General features: G+C 61.0%; 1 protein-coding gene across 3 annotated transcripts in view; it reads left to right on the forward strand.

Annotated features, from left to right (window-relative positions):
* Positions 1–22,870, forward strand: part of GTF2IRD1 (GTF2I repeat domain containing 1) — a 95,879-nt gene that overhangs the window by 63,877 nt on the left and 9,132 nt on the right. For 2 of the 3 annotated variants that reach the window (XM_032327338.1, XM_032327339.1), the window contains exons 18-22: positions 2,727–2,776; positions 2,994–3,050; positions 4,319–4,402; positions 7,742–7,925; positions 8,430–8,458. In XM_032327338.1, the coding sequence (XP_032183229.1) occupies positions 2,727–2,776; positions 2,994–3,050; positions 4,319–4,402; positions 7,742–7,925; positions 8,430–8,458 (404 nt within the window). The remainder of the gene's footprint in view (positions 1–2,726; positions 2,777–2,993; positions 3,051–4,318; positions 4,403–7,741; positions 7,926–8,429; positions 8,459–22,870) is intronic. The other variant, XM_032327337.1, reaches the window with a different exon arrangement.

The following is a 22,870-nucleotide window of genomic DNA, read 5'->3' on the forward strand; positions in this document are numbered from 1 at the left end:
GGTTGAGCATCTGCCTTTGGCTCAGGTCATGATCTCGGGGTCCTGGGATTGAGCCCCACGTCGGGCTACACACTTGACGGTGGGTCTGCTTGAGATTCCTTCTCTCCCTCTGCCCCTTCCCTTCTCTCTAAAATAAATAAATCAATCTTTAAAGAAGGAAAAAAACCTCTTAACTCCTGATAACCTACTGTTGCCCCAAAGCCTTACCGATAACACAGTCGATTGACGTGTCTTTTATATGTTACGTATGTAAACGTGGTGTATTATTACAATAAAGGAAACTAGGAAAAAGGAAACGTGAAAAGAACCTATAAAGAAAAGAAAAGGCATTTACAGTCCTGTTTCGAGGAAACCATACCTGTTTGTTGGCCCGCGCAGTTCCGACCCGTGTTGAACGGTCGGCTGCGTGTTCCTGTGTGTGAGTAACACCTACGGGAGACATCACTCCCTGATAGTCACTCTTTCTTTCTTTTTTTATTTATTTTTTTTTAGTATTTTCTTTATTTATTTGATAGAGAGAGATCACAAGCAGGCAGAGAGGCAGGGAGAGAGAGAGAGAGGAGGAAGCAGGCTCCCCGCTGAGCAGAGAGCCCGATGCGGGACTCGATCCCAGGACCCTGAGATCATGACCTGAGCCAAAGGCAGAGGCTTAACCCACTGAGCCACCCAGGCGCCCCTAATGGTCACTCTTTTCTGAGTTCCTCGTCCTTCTAAACAATATCCCAGACAACCGCGACCAGTTACGGGTGGCACAAAGTCAATTTAAACCTTCTAAACCTCCGGTCGAAAAGTGTTCTTTACCGCAGTCCTTGAATCTGTGTGCCAAGTTCATAGCTTCTGTGCCTCCTGGGGAGAGGGGCCCTTGCTTTCATTCAGTTCTCCGAAGATAAGAAACCCTTTGGAAGTTGAAAATCACGCGTGGATTCACACCGATGGGGACGGCTACCCAGGGAAGTCGTGGTGGAAGGTTCTGGCTCGTGCGGTGCTGCCGCGCGTTCCGGTAACGACCACCGGGTGTTAGCAGGCTCCTGCTGCCAGTTCACGGTTCCCTGGGCCGCCCACGCTTCTGAGCAGCGGTCTCAGAATCCTTCCCGGGGCTCAGTAATCAACTAAAACACTTCACAGAACTCAGGAAAGCGCTGTATTACCGTTACAGTTTTATGTCAAGGATTCTGTAATCAAGACAGCCAGACAGAGACGTGAAAGTCAAGGTCCCCACGGTATCAGGACATGTCACCCTCGAGCACCGAGCTTCCGAGCCCACGGTCTTTATTGGGATTCGCGCTTGCTTGGGTCGTTGGCTGTGTGACTGAGCTCCGTCTGCGGCCCCCTCCCCACCCCAGAAATCAGGAGGGTGGGCAGACATCAGGTGACCTAAAGCCCCCATCCTCTGATCGCCGGGTCTGGGTTCCAGAATCCCGAGTCACCTCATTAGCATAAACTTAGCTGTAATCTCAGGGTCCCCCCAGGAATAAGAACTCGGATATTCCTGCCCCTCGAGAAATACCAAAGGGGAGAGGTTATGTCCCAGGACACAGGGACAAGGACGAAACTCTTTATTATATAGTACCATATAGTACTGACTCTAAGTGCCCTGTTTTCCCTGTAGACTTGTCGAGCTAGGGTAGGCCTGTCCGCTCTGAGAGAGGGAGGCATGGTCTGGAATCTGTGGCAGGCTGAGGGCATTGGGGAGGCCACGCAAGCCAGGGGAAGGCGGACAGGGGACAGTGGGGTGGGACACGTAGTGGAACCACTCCTTCAGATCTCCCGAAGGGTGTCGCGGGATAGACGTGCTGGACTAGGGTCTGTGGGTGAGGCTGTTGGACAGGTAATGAGCTCCCCATCATGGGGATAGCCAAGCAGTGGCACAGAGGAGACCAGGCCTAGAAAGGAAACCAAAGGCCGGACTCTGAGGGCATCACCTGCCCCCCCCCAGGCCAGGGGGCCAGTGGATGAAGACTTGGGGCCTCTCCTGGCAGCGGGCACCTGGCACCTGGGTATCTGCCCAGAGCTGGGCTCACAGGCCCGAGGGAGGAGGAGGAGGCACAGCCCCGGCCTGGAGCCCGGCCTCAGGAGCTGGAAAAGGCCTCGTCTGCGCGTAGAACCCTCCACGCACCCACACTCCTTCTCCCCCTTCTCCTTGTGGGGAAACTGAGGCCCGGAAAGTGGAGACTGGCACCCCCACCGTCCCCCGCGCGAGTCAGGAGCGGAGCAGGCCTTGAGGGAGCCCTGCCCCTCCCTGCCGCGTGGCCTTGGGCACTCGCTTATCTCTTCAACGCCTGTGTCCTCCCCCGGTAAATGCGGCGATGGAAACAGTTCACGCCTCCGGCATGTCAAGAGGGCACCAGACATCTGGGAAGGGCTTTGTGCGGTCTCGAGATACAGATGTGAGCGGAAAGCCGGGGCTGGTCCCCAAGGCCCCGACTCCCGAGTGACACGGCAGCTCTGAGGTGTCCCCCAGAAAGCCCGGACCTTGCCTGCCCCTCCGAGATCTCGCCCCATGCTCAGCCCCGGCTGCTTCTCTGCTTCACACCGTGGGCAGCGTCCCCGGGGTCTGGGTCGGGCCGCCGTCCCTCTGGGCGCGATCCTCAGAGCCCCGCAGTCTCAGGACAGGTGTGGGGGCTCAGGTGGAGGGGGAAGCGATGGGGGGGACCCCAGAGCTGGGAGGGCCTGTACAGGGAGGCCCGGAGGGACCTGAGCGATTGTCCCTTCGTGGTGTTTTCCAGGCCCGAGCTGCTCACCGAGGGAGTCAAAGAGCCCATCACGGACAGCCAAGGTACCCCGGGCAGGGTCACGGGCCGAGGCGCCAGCCGGCTGTGGGAGGGGTCCCAGCTCTGCCCCATCCCTCATCCTCTAGCCTAGTCCCGCCCCCCGGCGCCCCCCGCCGCCGCCCTCCCTGTCGGGTTTCCCCACCCACAGACACCACCTCCCTCCGGGGGGCCCAGGAGCTGGCTGCTCACCCTGGGTTCTCTCCTCCTCCCCCCGCCCCCCAGAGAGGGATTCCGGGGACCCTCTTGTGGACGAGAGCCTGAAGAGACAGGGTTTTCAAGGTAAGGTTGCAGCTCAGGATGGGGTCCGCTGCCCCAGCGCCGTGACCTCGACCTGGCTTGGGTTTGGAGGGCCAGACTGGGGGTCGGGGGAGGGGCTGGCCCCTGACGCGGAGGCCCGGGGGACTGAGTGAGGCCGGCTGGCAGGTGGGGCAGGAGGAAGAGGCTCCAGGAGGGTGTGGGGGGGGGCAGCAGGGCGCAGGACTTGGCCCACTGTCCGTCTGGCCCGCTCTGTGTCGGGCCGTCAGCATCTCCTGGATGCCCGAAGCCAAAGACGGGCGAGGGCCCCGAGGGGCAGGGGGCTCTGTGGAGGAGAACATCGCGGGCCAAGAAGGGCCGAGAGGCAGGAGAAGGTGGAAGTAGAAGCTTGCGGCGGTGCAGGCGCGTGGGCAGGCAGGAGACACAGAAGCAGGAGGTCCACGTGCTGGGGGGGGCAGCTCCAGGGGGTGGCCACGCATCCCCAAGGCCAGGTCGTTCCCCAGTGGCCCCCGGCTGGTCCCTGGGGCTCTGAGGACGGGGAGAGAGGTCCGCGGGACCAGCGACAGGAAGGGCCAGCCCAGAGAGCGGGGGTACCAGATCCCCCAGAGGGTGGCTGGGTACCCCAGAGACGGTACCCAGATCCCGGAGGGGTGGCTGCTCCCTGCCCTGGCGCTCTCTCTGTTGCCTCCCTGGCAGCTGGACGTGGCTGCCATGAGGGACCCCCTGGCTTCCAGCCCACCGGCGGCTCCTCATAGCCTCCCAGCAGACCGGGGGTCCTCACCGCACCCGCCCACCCTAGCCGCCTTGGGGACCCTCCCTTCTTCCTTCCCCTTTCTGGGTCCCCAGGCAGTGCCGGGCTGCAGCCTCTCGAGGTCAGGGGCCCTTCTGGGGCCCCCTTGGCATGGCGGGCACGTGGGCTCCTTAGACAACGCCCCCCCGGCTGGGGGAGTGGCCTGGGGTGGCCCTCCTCACCGGCCCCGCCGAGCCCCAGAACCTGCGCCCCACTCGTGGGGCCTCTGATCTCCCAGGCTTATTTACTGCTTTGGGGGTTTTCAAAGGCCGACAATTAATTTCATTTCCCCACTCACGGCTGTTGGCACAACTGTGTGCGTCCTTCTGGAAAAACACGTCTCCGTCTAGACGGTCCTTCTGAGGGACTCTGAGGGGCCCGCTCCGAGGGTCTGATAATTGCCCGAGAGGGACCTCCCCACCCTTAGAAAATCACATTCCTTAGAAGTCCCCAAGTGCCTTTGAATTTAACAGCCCCGGCATAACCGGTTCTCCCTTTGCAGAGAATTATGACGCTCGACTCTCACGCATCGACATCGCCAACACGCTGAGGGAGCAAGTCCAAGATCTGTTCAATAAGAAATACGGTGAGCCCCGGGGTGCCCGGGCAGGGGGGGAGGGCAGCCCGCCCGCCCGCCCACTGTGGGAGGAGAGGCGGGAACTTCCCGCTCGGGGCCGTGGTCACTTCTGGGAAAACCAGGGACTCACGCACGGATGTTTCTTGTGCACCTACTGTGTACTGGGAAACAGCAGTGAAGGAAACAGAGGCCCTGCCCTCTTGGGCCCTGTAGGCCAGGGAGGTGAGACAAACCTTCAGTCACCACACACAGAATCTGATAACGACAAGGGCCTGTTCCACGATTTCACAGGAAAAGAGCAGAGCTGCTCAGGAGAGACTAACTTGGATTAGGGAGGGAGCCAGGGAGGGCTCTTTAAAGAAAGAACTGAAGGGTGGGTAAGGAGTTCATCTCGCGGAGAAGGAAGGGCAGGCCAGCTAAGGTAATAGCACGTGCAAAGGCCCTGGGGCTTATCCTAGGAAGGGACCGGAGGCTGAAGTGGGGACGTGGGGCTGGAGGGGCGGGGCCCTGTCTACAGGGTTACCAGGACACAGACCCCGTCCCCTAGGCCCTTCGAAGGAACCATGGTCTCGCTTTTGTGTTTCGTTGGGAGGACTCAAGCGACGGAAGGCACTCTAGTTGTAAAGTGTCTTCCTGGCTGCCCATGTGAACGGGAAGGTGAACGGGAGCAAGAGGGCAGGTCTGGGCGACCGGCTCGGAGCCGGAGTGACGACAGGCTGGCCGGGCCCCGGCAGGGGTGCCGGAGGACGGTGGATGGAGCGGAGGCAAGCTACAGAGGTCGACTTGGAGGTGCCCAGCTGGTGGGGAGCAGGACGGCGAAGAGGGCCGAGGCCTCCCGTTGAGTCTGATTTGAAGAAAACAGGCTCGTGTGGTTCAGGTGCTTTATAAGGCCTCAAGTAACAAAAACAAACACTCCGGCTGCCCCAGCCAAGGGTGTTGGTTGGCTGCCGGCTCAGCTCGTAGGACCACAGCCCAGACCAGGCCAGACTGAGCCGCCTAAAGAACAGTGGCTGTTATTCTTCCTCGTGGTGTCCGTGAGTCGGGAGTCTGGGAGCGGTTTGGGGCGGCTGTCCTTTGGAGTCTGTCCTGGGGTCACAGTCGGAAGGTGGCTGAAGCTGGGGTCACCTTGACAGCTCCTCGCTCACGTGGGACCGCTGGGCCGGGGAAAGAGCTGGCACGGGAAGAGCCGGGCTGCTCGGGCCTCTGTCCCTGTTCCCATGCCGTCTCCCCACGTGGACTCCCCAGCCCCAGCCCAGCGACTCCAAGGTGGCTGGATTTGCCAGCCAGGTGGGAGCCGTCACCTTTGAGAGCCTCCGCGGTCCTCTGTTGGTGGAGGTGATTACGAAGTCCTGCCCGGGGTCAAGAGGAGGGGACATAGGTCCAGTTCTCCATGGGGGAGTGTTGGCGACGCTGAAGGAGCCTGTGGGTTGGGAGGAATGTTGGTGCAGCTGTCTCTGGGCAGTATCATCAGCCAGAGCGCACAGCCTGGAAATTCCAGCAGTAGATCCGCCTTCAGGATCAGCTGGATCCAGCAGTTCCGAGATCTCCTTAGTGTCTTTCCACCAGGTGGACATCAGTCTCAGGCTGGCTTCCCTCTTGGTGGCAAAATGGCCACAGCAGGTTGTGCTATCCCACCTACCCCGTGAGGAAGGAAGGAGGGGGCTGGCTGTCTCACAGGCTTTCTCCAGAGAGCAGGGGTTTTTTCCCTTGAGCCCCTCCCTTGTTTCTCATTGGCCCCCACTGAGTCACATGTCCATTCCTCATCCAATCCCTGTGGCAGGGAAACACCACATGCTCACCGGGTGATCGCAACCTATCACCCTGACGAGCGAGAGAGGCAGGGATGGAGCATCGGCCTGACAGGTGGACACCCAAACGGTCAGCTGGAGAGAAGGGGCAGTGCCCTCACCAAGGAGGGGAAGCTTGACGGGGAGAGGATGGGTGCCGTCTTGCATGTCTTGCAAAGACTCATAGGCAAGTGGGGATCCAGTCTACTGTTTAGGCCAAGGGGGCAGAGGAGCCAGAAAGAGGACCCAGACCAAGGCCAAGGAGCCCTGGTGTCTAGAGGTCAGGTCCAGGCAGGAGCAGAGTGACCAGAAAGAGTGGAAATCTGGAAAGTACAGGGTCATAGACACCAAGGAGAGGGCTTCAGGGCGGGGAGTGTGGTCATCTGTGCCGAACTATGTCGAGAGAAGGGCGGGTGTCTACTCGATTTGGCCACACGGAGGCCATCCGTCATTGTAGCAAGGGCCAGCGGAGAGGGTAGAAGTGGAGACAGCGGTGCTCCCGTTGATGGATCACGGGTATAAAATTTCCTGCATGTCCAATTATTTTTTCATCTCAAAAAGGATCTCTTAGCCATCGCCTGTGACCTCGTCAGCAGCACAGTCAGGATAAAGAATTAAAAACGGGCTGCAGATCCATCAAGACAGAGCAGGAGCAGTCGCCAGGGCTCGGGGAGAGACCGCTGATGGCCGCAGGGTTTCTCCCCGGAGTGATGAATGTGTCCTGGAACTAGCTAGTGGTGAGACTTGAACAACCTCGTGTGTGCTCTGGAAACCCCTGGATCATACACGTTCAAGTGGTCAGCTTTATGGTATGGAAATTACATCTCAATGAAAAAAAAAGAAAAAACAGGCTGAAATGATGGCCAGAAGTCAGGGGTCCTAGGAAACCACCGAGATTCTGTAAGTGGTGGGTACAGATGACAGATGAGGCTCTGAGTTTCCTGGGAGCCAGAGCAAAAAGGGAAAAGAGTCTGGTATTACCAGTCCCGTTGTCCTTGAGATAAAAACCAGTTTCTTGCCCAGAGAAGGCTCAGCGCCTCACGCTGAGACAGGCGGAGATTTCTGCATCGTGTCATAATGAAGACATGTCATCCCCCCTGCCAACGCGGGGGATGGCGCTCTCAGTGAGCCCTTTGGACGGACGGCAGGGAGTTCCTTCCCTCTGACCAGGAGGGACCCCGAACACAGTCTGTCCTCAGGCGGGGCGGGTCCCGGGGGTGCTGACGGAGGGTCAGGCGTTGTAGGGAAGGGCCAGCCACGCCCACGGGTCCCATCCTCCAGGAGGAGAGACCAAGGAACCTGAGCCACTGTCCTCCCCGTGGCCGAAGCATCATGTGCCTGCCTGTTCCTCAGCCCTGCGTGGACACACTCGGCACCCCTGCACGACCCGCCCCCTAACTCCCGGCCCCGCACTGATCGTCCCTTCCCACGGGGCTACACGCCAGCCCACTTAACCCCCCCAACCCCACACGCACGCCTTCCCATCGCGTTTGCACCCCTGCGTCTACACACCAGCCCTGCTCTGTCTCCTGACGACACACGCCCTGTCTCTCTTCCACAGGAGAAGCCCTGGGCATCAAGTACCCCGTCCAGGTCCCCTACAAGCGGATCAAGAGTAACCCCGGCTCGGTGATCATCGAGGGGCTCCCCCCGGGAATCCCGTTTCGAAAGCCCTGCACCTTTGGCTCCCAGAACCTGGAGAGGATCCTCGCCGTGGCGGACAAGATCAAGTTCACGGTCACCAGGTACTCGGGAAGGATGAGGAGGCCAGACCCGTAGGAGCAGGACCCCGAGCCTTTCATGTGATCTGGTCCTGCCTTGTTCCGCTCTCCGGTGCCATCCTGGGTCCCGGGTTGGGGCAGGGGGTGCAGAAGGGTGACTGCAGGCCAGCCAGGGTGCAGGGAACCGCACGTCAGCCCCCACAGCAGAGCGGTGCCCTTCCTGTCACCTCCTTCCAGACCGGCCTGCAGCTCCCACTCCCTGCCCTCCACGCCCCGGGAGAGGCAGTCAGCCCACTCCAGAGGGGAGGACGGGGAGACAAGGGGATTTGCCTGGGGTCCCAGAGCCAGCAGGAGGCCCCGGGCCCCCTCCCGCACAGCACACTACCGCACTGTATCCGGCCGAGCGACGAGTCCCCGGGCAGCTGGTTAAGACGCCATCCTGAGGCAGCCTGTGTGGGGTGGGCCCCAGACCTTTCTGCAGAGCCCCCAGGCTCCCCGCTGATACTCCCATCTCCGTTTCTCTTCCAGGCCTTTTCAAGGACTCATCCCGAAGCCTGGTAAGAGGCACTGGCTGGGGGGGGGGCCGCTTGGCGTGGGAGGCAGGCCGGCCGCCGTGCTGGGGGCCAGAGGCCGGAGCCCCGGCTTACTGTGGGACGCCAGGCCCCGTCATTCTCTTCTGCCACCTCCTCTGGGCAGCGGCCCCAGGTGGGAGGAGGGGGGCCACCGCGGAACGTCGGGCCGAGGACGGGGGACGGCGGGCCACGGGGACTCGCGTGTCCACCCGGCCGGGGCTCGGGAGGGAGGGGCTGGGCCGGGTCCGTGCCCTCTGCTCCTGATGCGGGGGCCGGGTTGACCTCCGTGTGTGGGTGAGCTTGGTGGCGGGTGGTTCGTCATCGCGGAGGGAGGGGTTTCTGCCTAAGGACCCCCGGACTTGGGTGAGGGCTTCCTCAGCCTCAGGTGGCAACTGTCTCTCCTGACCGCCTTCCAAAGCCCCTGCTGCCTCCATTTCCTCCGCGGGCTGTGTCCCGGCCCTCCTAAGGCCTGAAGGAGAGGGGCGCCTGGCCGGCTCTGTCGCTAGAGCACGTGACCCTTGATCTTGGGGTTGTGAGTTCAAACCCCGTATCGGACATGGAGATTACCCAAAAAAAAAAAAAAAAAAGACCAGAAAACCCTGAAGGAGCAGAGACTGTCCCTGTCCCTGTGGGGGCAACATGACTGCCTCGGGAGCCCTCTGGGCTGCCCCGGGGTCTCCAGGGCTGACGCTGCCTCTGCTGAGTTCTTGACCCCAGAGCCTGTGCATGGAGAGACGGGAAGCCTTGCGCGGCCTGGCCCAGGCCCAGGCCCCATCCCTGCAGGGCGAGAGCAGAAACTCAGAGAGCATCTGTGTGCTCCCAGCCCCTCCTTCCAGAAGGCAGGGTCCTTGTGGGGGCCTGAATGTGTCACTGCCCTGGGGCAGAGGGCAGACACAATCGTTAATGAACTTGCCGAGCAGGAAAGGAATTCAGTTCTGACACCTGACCTGGGCTATGAGGCTTTGCCCTGTGATCTTTATACGATGGAGGAAATGGAGGCCCAGGGAACATCAGTGACTCGCCCAGATGCCCACCTCTGGTGAAGGGACCATTGGGTCCCAAGCCTGGCTCCAGGCAGGCAGGCCCCATGATGCAGGTGGTCCATAACTCAGCAGCCGCCGAGTAGAGGAAAGTCAGGCTTTGCAGAGGAACACAGGGGGACAGAGGGTTCGCCGGCGACCTTCCCACAGACCACAGGGCTGGGCCATCCCGCTGACAAGACCCCCCAGCCCAGGGAGCCCGGTGGCCCGCTGGCAGTTAGAGGAGCTTCCTGACACAGGCCAGCTCCTGGGGTCCCCAGGTGAACCAGAGAGGGAGCTCGGGTCTGGGGTCTGGGGGAGGTGGGACGTCGGCAGGTGCCGTAGTCTGGAGGCAGGTGGGCTGAACCGGACACGGGTGCCCAGGGCATGTGGACGGCGGACATGGGCTCTGGGCCGGTGGCAGCACGTGGACCGTGTAGACTGTAAGGAAGCCCAGCCTGGTGCTCAGACCTGGGTTCAAATCCCTGCCCCACCCCCCCTTACTACCCATGTGACTCTGGGTGCCTTATTTTCCATCTGCAAGCGTCTGCTTGCTCCTCTCTGTGATGGGGAAAGGCGTACCTGCGTCCTTAGGTGATCGCAATTGGGTAAATGGTGGGCAGTGACCGGCGGGCTGTGGAGGACTGTTTCCCCCTGCTGTCCTGGGGGCTTCATCCTGACGCTTGAGCGAGACGTTGGCGCATCATTCAGCCCGGGCTGGCAGTGACGTTGAAGTGCTCAGCCACGGGGACGGTGGCAGCGGTTGTTCCTGGGGTTTAGGAAGGCTTCCTGGAGGAGGTGGCATTGAGCCGGGCCTCGGGGACGAGGAGAACAGTGTGTGGTACAGACGCAGGGCCCAGCCCAAGCGAAGGCACACAGGGGAGACACCGGGGGCCGGGGCTGGGGCGGGGGCAGGGTTGAAACCAGCGTGGCCAGGAGGGTGTGGCGTGTCATGGCCAAGACACTTTCCTATTCCTTCCGTCCTCTTCCAGAAATACGGAACGGAAACTCAGAAGCGCAAGACATGTAGAATTAAACCAGATTCTGCGAAAGGCCGCGTGGCATGGTGGAGACTCTGAGTCCGTTTTCCTCCCCTTTGCCCTGGGCTCGTGTCCAGGTTTCAGAAGGCGTCGCAGGGCCAAGGAGTTAGGGTCACGGGGCCACCAAGTCATGACTCTCATGTGTCCACGTTGGTGCCTACAAGACGACATGGACAATTGTCCATGCCGAAGGTTGGAGAGATGCCCCTTGCTCCTCCCTGTTGAGGTCCCCCAGAGCCTGGAAGCTTCTAAGAAGCCCACCCGTGTAGCAGCTTCCTACTACAGAGAGTTTGAGTGCAAGCCGACCAGTGACTGGGGAAGGGCCTGGTCCACGGGTGGGACAGGGTCGGAGGGGGCAGATCAGGGGTGCGGTGGGGAGGTGCGGGGCTTGGGAAGGGGAGGCTTTCCTGGAGGGGAGGCCTGTTAAGGTGAGCTCTGAGATTTTCTAGGGGATTTAGCAAAGGCTCCCGCAGAAGCCTTTCCTAACAAGAACCTTCCGAGACAAGTGAATTCTAAAGAAGATGACGCTGTTCATGATGCTTCCTAGAGTCGTGGGCTGGGCCAGAGGGGGGCGAGGGTGTGGACGTTTCAGAGCCAGCTTTGTTCTGGGGCAAAAGAGACGATACCAGAGGCCTTTAGTGTTATCCCAACTGGGTACATCACTTCTGCCTTCCGGGCCTCAGTTTCCCCCCCAGTGTCTGTTAGTCCTCCGGAGTATTGGCCAGGCGCCTGGCTAATGACGGACTTGGACTGAGTCTCAGAGGACAGTGGGTGTGATTTCGGGCCTCTGGTGGTGGGGGGAGCCGAAAGCCAGCCGCTTGACAGATCCCTAATGGGGTCGGCATGCTGGCTGGAGGGGCCTGGTGGAGAGACCTAGGGCCGCAGAAGGCGGGGGGGGGGGGGGGCTGGGCCCAGTGCTCGTACCAGCGTGAACTCCAGTCCTGCCTTTCAGTGGGCCTGGGTGACCCAGGCATGAACTCAGGAGCCGTCGCGAGTGAGAACAGGAGAGGTCCACACTGTTGGAGCTGCTGGCTGCCTCAGTGGGCTTGAACTGCGTTAAAGCAGGGAGGCCGGGCCGGCGGGGCTGGGAGGCAGGTGCCTGGGGACAGCACTAGGAGTCGCTCAGAGTCCCTCAAAGCCCCCAGCATCGAGCTCTCGGGCACAGATGTGCACCAGGAGCCACAGGCCACCGTTCCCCACAGAGCACAGAGGACTTGTATTGCTGTGGAGGGGATCTGGGTGACCCTGGAGCCAGACCCAGAGGGGCCCCCGGCCGTGGACACCAGCACAGCAGCAGAGGCTCTTTGGGGTAATGCTGGGAAGCAGCATCGGTGACCCAGGAAGGAGAGGCCCTCCGCCCGGGGGGCTGGTGTAGGAACAACCACAGACATTCTAGGAGGTCATAAAAACCTGAAGGGAAATGCAGAGTATGTGTCCATGGTGGAAGTTTGGAACACACAGAAATCTAAGTGCCCAGACGGCTGTTCGTTTTTAGGATGATACGTTTCTTCCGGATTTTCCCCAAGCTTACTAACTTCACAGCTCGCCGTTGTTCTTTCTGTACATTTACGTACACACACGCTGGAAACATAACCACTTTCTGATGTTTTTTAAACCGCCCGATGACATTCCCTGGTCAGGCTGCGTCATAGTTACTGTCCCGTCCCCCAGCCGGGGACATCGGACAGCTCCTCGTACCGTGGACACCGGACCCCTACATCGTGCGCATGATCCGGCCAGTCACAAAGCCTTCCCGTAGCAGCACACGGGGTCTCCCCCAGTAACCAGTCTTACAAGAAGAATGCAAGTTTCAGAGAGGTTAAGGAACTCCCTAAAGGTCACACAGCTTGTGCCGGCGCCTCCCTGAGCTTTCAGCCGCGCTGGGTGGCTCTTTGCTGCCCCCTTCTGGCTGTCAGCTTCCATAACAGGGGCCCTGCCTCTGCCCCTTCAGGTTCACAGTTAATCCTTAGGGTTTATGTATATGTACAACAAAAATATATTGTCAGAAGAGCATGCGGCCCTTGGTCTCGGGGTTGTGAGTTCGAGCCCCACGTCGGGTGTAGATATTACTTGAAAAATATTATATGTAAGGGCGCACGTCTGCCTTCTTTTCGGGTCATGATCTTGGGGTCCGCGGCAAGCTCCCTGCTCGGCAGGGAGTCTGCTTCTCCCTCTCTTGTCCCCTGCTTGTGTGCACTCTCTCTCTCAAACTTTAAATATATATCTAAAAATACATATTTGTATATATATATAAAATATGTGTGTATATTAAATACACGTATATATGGCCTGCTTTGTGGCAGGCAGAATCTAGGAATACAAAATAGGCCCAAAAAAAGTCTCTACCTTCGTGGAGCTTATTTTTTAATGGGGAAGATAAGTAAGGACAAAGAGCACCGTATTTGATAGTGACGACTGCCACGGGGACATGCAACACAGCTAGGATTGTCAAAAGGACAGTTTTAGGTGGGCCAGCAGGAGTTAAGACCTGAGGGAAATGAGAGTCGGAGCCATGTCGAAATCCCAGCGGAAGCGTCTAGGGAGGGAGTCCGTGCAAAGGCCCTGAGGCCCTGGACATACTTTGGAAGTAAGGCTAGCAGGATTGCTGATGCAGTTAAGCATGGGTGTGCGCCAAAGATTTTGTCCTGAGCAGCTGGAGGGCGAGAGGGGTCAGGGTCTGTCAGGCACACACCAAGGGGCCGGGTTGGACAGGCAGATCTGTAAATCAGAGAGAGCATCCTGCTGGAGCCATGCGGGTGGGGATGATTCCGCCGGCAGCGTGTTTTGGTCGTGAAACTGGATCACTATGGGGATGAGTGTGGACGGCTTGGAGGGGCCCAAGGGTGAGCCCTGGGCCCTCCCACGCTCAGGTGTTGGAGAGACAGGCGGCCAGAAGCCAAGCGTCTGAGCCAGACCTGCAGGCGAGGTCACGTACGGGAGACCAGAGACCGGCCCGTGGGGTTGAGCAACCCCCAGAGGTCGTGGGCAGCGGGGTTAGCAGCCGTTCCAGGGAGGGGACCTGGGTGCTGCGGCCGGCTCAGGAGGGATGGAGAGCGGAGAAATGGATCGCTCCAGGGGCAGGACAGAGATGGGGCAGGGCTGCCGGCTGCAGTGGGAGAGGAGTAGGGTTTTAGAGGTAAGAAGAGCCGCAGCGTGATTCTAGAAAAATGAGTGATGGGGGTGGGGAGGGGCAAAAGGAGGGACCCCGCCGTCCCCCAGCCCCCCGAGAAACAGGGATGGAAGGGGACTCTGCGAGCTGATGCCGGAGCCCCTGCTGACTCCTCCTAGGGAGACGGGAAAGGGACGGGGCGGCGCTGTGGGCCCCAGCGCCGATGCGAGACCGATGGAGTCAGGTCCTCGAGGCAACGGCTAGAAAGATGGGAGGGACAGTCCCGTCCATCCTGACGTGGGCTACCAGGGAGGGGCCGCCCCTGTGGGTGACCAAGAGGTTCAGACGTGGCCGTCGAGGCACGGAGGGCCGGGGGCTTGGAAGGTGCGTCTGCCTATGCGTTGCTCCCCAGGAAATGTGAGGGGAGCCGGGTGGGTGTCCCCGAGCCCCCGGTCATGAGCTCGGTGCCACCTGCGGCAAAGACCAGCCCTTCTCCCCCTGGAGACCTAGCTTCCTGCCAGGAGGCCGGGGAAGGCCTCTCACACCGCCGCTAGGAGCCCTTCTCAAGCCTGTCGGGTCGATGCTGTGGTCACGCCCATTTCACAGCTGAGCACACTGAGTGAGGCTGCAGGCGGCAGCCCGGGTTAGCCCGGGGCCCAAGTTGTACCCAGGTCTGCGCTCTTGCGGTGCGGAGGCGCAGGGGTTGGGGGAGCAAAGAGTGAGGCCAGAATTAGAAAAGGCCTGGACCAGAAACTTCACCGGTGATTCAGGCTCTCTCTGGTGGCACTGGAGGCTTGCTTTCTGAGTCTACAGAAATGACAGGATCCGCCTCATATTGTCTTACGGTTACCATGGTAACCAGGCTGCCGCCCACCAGGGGTGGATTGGAAAAGCAAAACTGGGGTGGTGAAGCCAGGGGAGGGCTGAGGAGGCTGACCCCAGGCGGGAGGCAGCAGGCCCCGGAGGTGGGTGGTGCTAGGATCTAGAGGTGGCCGAAGAGTGGGGGGGGGGGGGGAGGCCGGGCGGAACGTTCTGGAAGAGCGATGGTGGTACCCAGGCCCGAGGCTGGGTTGGGGCCTGTCGCACTTGGTGGGACCCGATCGGTGTTTTCGCGCAAGGCGGCGACGGGGCTGGGCACGGTCCGCGCGGAGGTGGCAGTTGCCGCCAGCACTCAGGCCAGTGGGTCGCCCTCGGAGATGGGCCAGGGGACACACTGACCACTGGGAGACCTTGCAGGAGGAGAGCCTGTGAAGGAACGGGGTGGGGTGGGGGGAGGAAGTGGAAGAATTTGCCGGTAAGAAGAGCTGAGAGCCGGGCCCTTCTGGGAGGCACAAGAGGGATCAAGAAAATAACATTCTAGAACTATTCTCGAATGGCAGTGGCAGAAAAAGGGGGGCGGTGGCGCCTTGTTGGGTAGTGAACTCCCCGTCACTGGGGGCATTTGAGTGGAGATTGGAGCCCCCACGTCCCAGCGGGAGCCGCCTTTAAAGCTTCACTGTCCCCTGCCTGGTGAGAGGGAGCTCTGGAAAGGCTCAGAGGCAAGGTGGTCACCCACCCCATCGCTTCCCGGGGCCTCCCAGCTCCCCAGCTTCCGCAGGGCCCCGCTCTGGCGTTCGGGAACCACGAGCAAGGGACAGGCCCAGCCGCCCAACCCCAGCACCCTCTGGGCAAACGCAGGGTCCTGGGGACCCAGGCCCGTGTCCTCTGCTCCGGTCCCTGCCCCCCCCCCCCGCGGCGCGGCCCTCCCTGCCGGCTCCAGGGGACCCTCAGCCAGAAACCAAGCAGCAGCCCCCCTCCTCCCCATCCCCCCCCCCCCAGAACAGGGGCTCCGGGTCGCGGAGACAGAGCAGAGCTGCCGACTTCCTGTGTGACTCCAGGAAGTCAGGTTCGCCTGCCTGGGCCTCGGTTTCCCTCCTTGTGAAGCGGGAAGGTCCCACGCGGACGGCCGGGGCAGGGCGGGGAGGCGCGGGGGGCCGGGGGCGCGCGGGAGGCGGCGCGAGGCGGCGAGGCCGGCCAGGCGGAGCGTGGAGGGCCTGGAAGGCCTGGCTTTGCAGCGTGGACTAGACCCTGCAGACCCGGCCTTGGCAGGCTCTTCCGCTGACGTCCCCCGCGGCCGGAGCCCAGCACCCCTGCAGGGCAGGGCTGAAGTTTCCAAGGGCTGGGGGTGGGGGGGGGGTCCTCGCTCTACCTACACCGTCTGCTCCCTAAACTGTGCCCTTAGAAGAGCAGCGGTGTTCGGTCGCGTTCCGCTGAGAGGCAGGAGTCAGCCGCCTTGACCCACGACACGCTCCCAGCTCGTCCCCGAGAAGCGCGGCGGCGGGGTGGGCCGAGGGCCTCTCACGCAGAGGGCTGGGGTCCTGTTCCCGGTGGGGAAGGGGGGCTTCCTGCCACTCAGCAGCTGCTATGCCGCGTGGGCTTCCTGGAGAAGGGGGCCAGCATGGGGCTGCTCTCAGCCCAGGACGGAGGGGGACGGGGACAAAGCGGGGGGCAGTGCGGAGTCCCCTCCGGCCCCCTCAGGAACCGGTGCCACCACTTCTGAGCTGCGTGACGGTGGATAAGTGACCCCCCGGTCTCTAGACCCCTCCGCGGTCCCCTGCCCCCTCCCTTTAGCCCCCCAAGGGTCATTTCCTCCTCGGGGTGGACACACACGCACACTCACAGGCACAAGCACACGCACACACACATGCACACGCACACACACGCACACACACCTGCTCCTCTGGCTCCACCGCCCCTTCCCTGGGGCCCCCGCGCCCCCTCTCCCCCCTTCCGACGCTGTCCCCGTCTTGAGAGCTCAAAATAAAGCCGTCCTTTCTCGCGTTTCTAAAGATATCCCGGTTCCAGCGCCAGCCACATGTTTCTCCACTTAATTATCTCTGCTTTTCTTTGTTAATTAGGCTCCAGGAACAGCTTCCCCGCTGCCTTCCCGGGGAGAGCTGGCATCTGCAGGGCGGGGCCCGGAGGCCTTTGTGGGCAGACGCCCGGCGGGGCTGCCAGGCCCCCGCGCTCTTGGCCCGCTGCCTCCTTTCTTCCAAGCCCGGCGGCGCAGGGGAGGGCGGAACGCCGTCGGGTCGGGAGGCCCCTACCCTTTCCTGGCCCGTGAGGACCCCACTGGGTCCCCGCAGCCCCACCCCGCCCCCGACTGGGCTAGTGGTCCCCAGGCCCTGTCCTCCCGGAGCCCTGCCCGTTGGGAAGGGGGACCCCGTGGTTCCTAGAGCACCTTAGGCTGAGGGCTCCCCAGAAGGCACGGGGGTGGGGGGGAGGCTTCAGACTCTTCTGCAGCATTCCAGAAAACCACGCTGAAACTGGTTCCCAAGCTGGGACCACCCAAGCTCACAGGAACAACCAGTGCCTTTATGGGGGCTGGACTGAGATGGGCTCCGAGGGTCCCGGGGCCCCGGCGTGCAGATCAGAAGTTCTCGCTGGCCGATAAACACGTCTCTGGGCCACAGGCGTCGGGGGACTCAGCGCGCGTGGTTGACCGGGGGGACTCCGTCTGCCCAGCCTGCTAAGGACAGCTCTGGGGACAAAAGAGGCCCCGCAGTAGGAGGTGGGAGTAGGGGACAGGCAGCCCTATCCTGAAGCCCGCCGCAGGCACAGGGAGCAGGACCTTCCACTTTGGGAGCTCAGCTGCTGGGCAGTTCTCTGGGCTGGGTGCAGGGCTTTTGCTCAACACGAGTTTTAAAAAAAAGAAAGAAAAGAAAAGAAAATCCTGCCTCACGGAGACGCCGTTCTGGTGTGGCTGCGGAAAATCACGCACCAAGTGTTAAAGTGTGTCAGATGTGCGCTCGGGAGGCGGGGAAGCAGATGGGGGGAGGTTGCGGTTATTTTTAGGGGGGGTTGCAACATGAACTAGGTGGTGGGCCCTCCGGGAGGGCGTCTGGGGAGTACTCAAGGGGGAGGTTGGGAGCCCGGGGGTGGCCAGAGAAGGGCGGTGCAGGCAGAGAGAAGGGCAGTGCAGGCAAAGGCCCTGGGGTCACCTGCCAGGGTGTGGGAGGAAGCAGGTGGGGGAAGTGGTAGATGAGGTGGAAGTGGGGAGAGGAGGCAGACTGCGGGAGGCTGGATGAGAACCTGGACTTCTGGGGCGCCCTGGGCAGGCGCAGTCAGTTAAGCATCCGACTCTTGATTTTGGCTCAGGTCATGATCTCGGGGTCCTGGGATCGAGCCGTGGTGGCTCCTCAGCAGGACCCAGCCCCTCCCCCCGCAAGGTGGGGGAGGAGATGAAGGTCCCCCCTGCACGCTCCGTGACGTAGGGGAGCCCCGAGTTCCCAGTGTGCCGTCTCTGGGGTGGGAAACAGGAAGAGTAGCCCCAGCAGAGGGTCTCGGTTGCCAGGGGAGGGAGGAGCGGTTTGCCCCATGGACAGCAACACCAGAGTCCTCAGCGGGCTTCAAGCAAAGGAAGGACGGGGTCTCCTAGACTCCTGAGAGCGATCGATGCGACTTGCAGAGCCGAGGATGGTCTTGGGGAGGCCAAGCGGGAAGTTCTCCCGCCGTGAGAGGAGCAGTTCTGAGGCCTAACTCGCCATGGGCTGGGCTTGCCAGAGGTTTCTCTGGGAAAGTGGCCCATCGTGGTGACCGCCTGCCTTGGTGGATGACGGGGACACGTGGGGTTGGCACGGGTTTCCTCTGGCTGCTGGGCCAGATCACCCCGACATGGTGCCTTGAAGCAACACGAGTATTTTTCCCCACGAGTTGCAGAGGTAGGGAACCCGAGATGAGTGGACGGGCAGGTCCCTCGGGAGGCTCTGGTCTTTCCCACCTTCCAGAAACCCCCTCCTCCAGCTCTGAAGCTCTCACGTTGACCTCTGCTTCTGTTGGCTCAACTCCTCCTGCCTTTGACCTTCTTGCCTCCTTGGAAGGACTCTAATGATCACTGTTAGGGCCTCCTTGGGTAATTGAGCATGACCTCCGCATCTCGAGACCTTTACCTAAACCAGCCAGTGTCTTCTGTCGTGTAAAGAACCGTAGTCCCAGGCTTCCCGGGACTGGGACGGGGACAGCTTGGGGGAAGCCATGACTCTGCCTGCTCCGGGGTTGGAGGCAGCCGAGGTGTCTCTCCTGGGCGACCAGGAGGGGGACCCCAGGGAAGGAAGCCCAGAGAAGAGGGACAGGTTTGAGGGAGCCATGGAGAGGCCGCTCGGGGACATGCAGAATCAAAGGCGTTCCGAGAGGCAGTGGGAAATGTGGGTTGGGGGTTGGGGGTGCAGAGACGGGGAGACGGATGCTCTTTCTTCCTTCCCCCACGCGTGGAAGCAAGGTCCTGATCAGCAGTCAGCACGGCCACAAGCCTGGGTTTGGGACACTCTGTCTTCCTGCCAGCTGGTTGGAAGTCGGGGGGCAGTCCCGACCTCCGCTCACTCGCTGTGTCACCGGCCCAGGTAGCGTGTCTCTCCGTGCCTCAGTTTCCCTGTCTGTAAAGCGGAGGTAGTCCCAGGGCCAGCCACAGAGGGTTGTTGGAAGGATTAAGGGGATGGATCCACGCGGAGCTGTGAGAACAGTGCCCGGCTGCGCGCGAGACCTTGACTTCGCGATCAGTCGCTTGGCGTTGGGCGTCGTCGCGGGCACTAGGGCTTTCCTCTCTTGGACACACGGGTGAGAGCCGACACGTTTCCGCGCGCGTGCCACAGGGAGCGACCGTCCTCCTGTGTTTGGCGGCAGCCTGAGCTGCTGTTGTACAGACACTGGTCGCATCCTGGGAATCAGGCCCCGCACCCCAGATGATGCCGCAGAAATGCGTTCCCTGTGTCCTGGCTCCTGCAGCCCAGGGGCCAGATCTGTCCGACTCTCCCAGGAGGGGCGCTGTTGTCCTGCCCCTGGTGCTCAGGGCGCGGTGTGCCTGGCTGGTCCCGGCCCCAGGTCAGCCCGGGGCCTGCCGGGCCTTGGGTCAGTGATGTCCGTGATGTCTGGCGCGCATAGCCGGGACCTGGGAGGAAGGAACGGGAGAGGACGGAGGAGGTGATTTGCCCTGGGAAGGGCCATGTGCGTGGCTGGTGCCAGGATCCCAGATGAACCCCCACAAGGAGACCTGGTGTTTGCCAAGCCTGGACAGCAAGTTCAGGTTGGTACAAAGGCCCTCGAGAAGGTGCTGGACCGCCCTCCGAGGGGAAAGCAGTACCCACGGGTCAGAGAGACTGGGTTTTAGTGTTAGTGCTGCCGATCACAGACCTTGTGGCCTTCGTGATGTTGGGTGAGCACCTTGACTCCTCTGAGCCTCAGTGTCCTTATCTGTAGAATGGGACCATGCGCTGGAGGTCAGGCTTGTCGTGAGGCGTGAAGGGCAAATCTCCAACCCCAGCAGGGGAGGCTCCAGCCAGAGAGCCCTCTGTTCTAGACCTTCGGTACAGCTAGAGGTCACAAAGCTGGGCTCCAGGGAGGGGCGGGGAGCACCCGACCAGGGAAGGGAGAGGGATGCATGTGGCGCAGAGCCCCGCCCCGTCCGAGGAGACTCTGGGGAGGAAGGCTTGCCTCCTTCCCTCCCTTGTCCCCCTCCCCACTGGACCTTGAGCGCTGACCAGATCAGTCCTGATCCCGGGTCCAGGACCGGCTCTGCCGTCGGTCATCCCTGCGTCTGACGATGGTTCGCTTAAGCTTTTTATTTTGAGATCATTTTTAATCGCCAAAGAGTTGCCAAGATAGGCTGGACTCCCCAGATAGACCCTTTGACCCACACGGCGTCGGCAGAACCGCGTACCTTTGTCAACACTAAGAATTCAACCTTGATCGGTAGCATATGCTTAACTAAACCGCAGGCTTTCTGTTCAGATGTCTTGAGTTCCTCCACTAGTGATTTTTACATACCAGAGTGCAGGTAGCACAGATTCTTTCTTTTTTTAATTCTTTCTGTTCCTGTTCCTGCTCCTCTGTCTGCTTGGTCAGCGACACGGCAGTGAACCCCGTGAGCCCACTGCCATCCGAGAATTAAAACAGGGCCGGTAGGGGCGCCTGGGTGGCTCGGTGGGTTAAAGCCTCTGCCTTCGGCTCAGGTCATGATCTCAGGATCCTGGGATCGAGCCCCGCATCGGGCTCTCTGCTCAGCAGGGAGCCTGCTTCCTCCTCTCTCTCTGCCTGCCTCTCTGCCTACTGGTGATCTCCGACTGTCAAATAAATAAATAAATAATCTTAAAACAAACAAACAAAACAGGGCAGATAACATGCCCCCACCCCCGTGCACGCCCTCATCCTGCCCTCCTCTCTCCCTGGAACAAATACAGCCGCTCCCCTAATTTGCGGATTCGTTTTGTGCCGTTCGGCCGCCCGCGGTCAGCTGCGGTCCAGAGGCCGGCCACTGTTCTCCAGGCAACAGTAGCCCAACGGCCCGTCCCGCCTCTGCATCCCTGATCCCCCTCGCTGCTCCTCCCCAGTGGGCGTCTTATCCTCTTACGTCATCACAAGAAGGGGAACCACAGTGTGATGTTCACAGAGAGAAATAGACCACATTCTCGTGACTTTGTTACAATATCCTACGTACGTTGTTACAATTCGGTTTTACCATCATCATTCCTCATCTCTTTACTGTGCCCCGTTTCTAAATTAAACTCTACCGTCGGTGTGTATGTGTAAGAAAAACGTCCAGCGTATCTAAGGTCCGCTCACGGCTCACAGGCTGACCTCGGAAGGGGCTCTGTGATGTGTCATGTTTGCCGAAACTGAAATTGTTCCTTTTGCATGCTTTTTACCTTTTTTTTTCTTTTTTGAAGATGTATTTATTTATTTCATAGAGGGCCCGGGAGGGGACGGAAGGAGAGGGCAAGGGGGGAGTGTGTCAAGCAGACGCCGCACCGAGCGCCGAGCCCGACGCGGGGCTCGATCTCACGACCCCGAGATCACGAGCTGAGCCGCAACCGAGAGTCAGCCGCTTAACTGACTGAGCCCCCCTGGGCACCCCGCTCTTTACTTATATCAGCGAGGTGTGCCCTCGTGTGTCAAGTCGGGACTCGCTTTCCTCGCTCGGCCTTACGTAAGGCGACACTGACGTGTGACACGGCCCCGGCTCGCGTCCACTGCTCCGTGCGGTTCCAATGGGCGACCCTGCACCTCTGCGGTCCTCGGCCGCTCTGGGCACTTTGTGGTTTTCCTGTGACTACGGGTGCCGTTAGCCCTCTGGACCCTATTTCCTTTGGCACTTGTAAGAAGTTTCTCGGGGGTCTGGGAGAGCGGGCACGGGGGCGAGGGCCCCTCCCCACTGCCGTGCACGCGTGGCCTCTCGGAGCCACCGAAGGAATTCCCGCTGCACCTGCACGCCGGGCTGAGAGGGGCAAACGGGTGAAGCTGAGCGTGCCTTCCCGCTCTGGGGAAGGTCCAGAGCCAGGAAAGGGAGGTGTGCAAGTTGCAGGGCCCGGGTGGGGGGCATGCGGGGGCAGCTGTCCCGTCAACAGGGGGACCCCCGTGGATATCCCCCCTCTATTCTCTTGAGGGTCTGCGTGACGCCTGCAGAGAGGAGGGGTCCCACGGAAGCACTGGGAGAGGGGAGGGGGGTGTCGTGTCCCTCTGAGCAGCTTGTCCCTTGTGACGGGCTCCTCCTGGCCCTGCACGATCCTGACGGTCCGTGTACAGACATCAGTCCGAGCCGCGGACCTCCAGCCGGTGCGGGGAGGCCCCCGTGTTCGGGGTTCTCATACTTTGCTCCCGGGCAGAGGACTGTGGGGCCCTGGCAGTCGGCACCCGGAGCCTGCTGGTCTCTGACTGCGGACCCAGCTTGGCGGTGATTTAATAAGCCTGGTTGCGTTCTTCCCCCGGGCAAAATTCAGTTAATCCTCAGGCTAACAGACGGCAGATTAGAAACAGCCAGATGAGAGCTACTGGGGCCCACGGAGTGACGGAGACCAATAAGCTGGCAGGAGCAGGGATCGGGGAGGGGCAGAAACGCTGACAGGGCGGGCCTGTCCTCGAAGGGGGTCCCTGCGGGGGGGGGGGGAGAGGGGTGGAGGGGGTCCAGGTCTCTGCGGGGGCAGGTGCAGCACTTTCTGGCCCGGAGATCCCGAGGGGGACCTCTCTACCCCACGAGGTACTACCTAAGAAAGGGGCACTCGATGCATTTTAGTAAGTGGCCCTCCCAGAATGGGTACGACAAACCCCCGGGGGGACTGGAGAGAAGAAGCATCCGTTACCCGGAGGTCCCCTGCGTGACGTTTAATTCCCTGATACCCCAGGATAACGGAAGCATTGATCTACGAATAGCATCAGCGACAACCTGATTCTGGTGATGGGGCCTTCGACTTTTTTATACGTG

Source organism: Mustela erminea, chromosome 20, assembly GCF_009829155.1.
Source record: "Mustela erminea isolate mMusErm1 chromosome 20, mMusErm1.Pri, whole genome shotgun sequence".
NCBI lineage: Eukaryota > Metazoa > Chordata > Mammalia > Carnivora > Mustelidae > Mustela > Mustela erminea.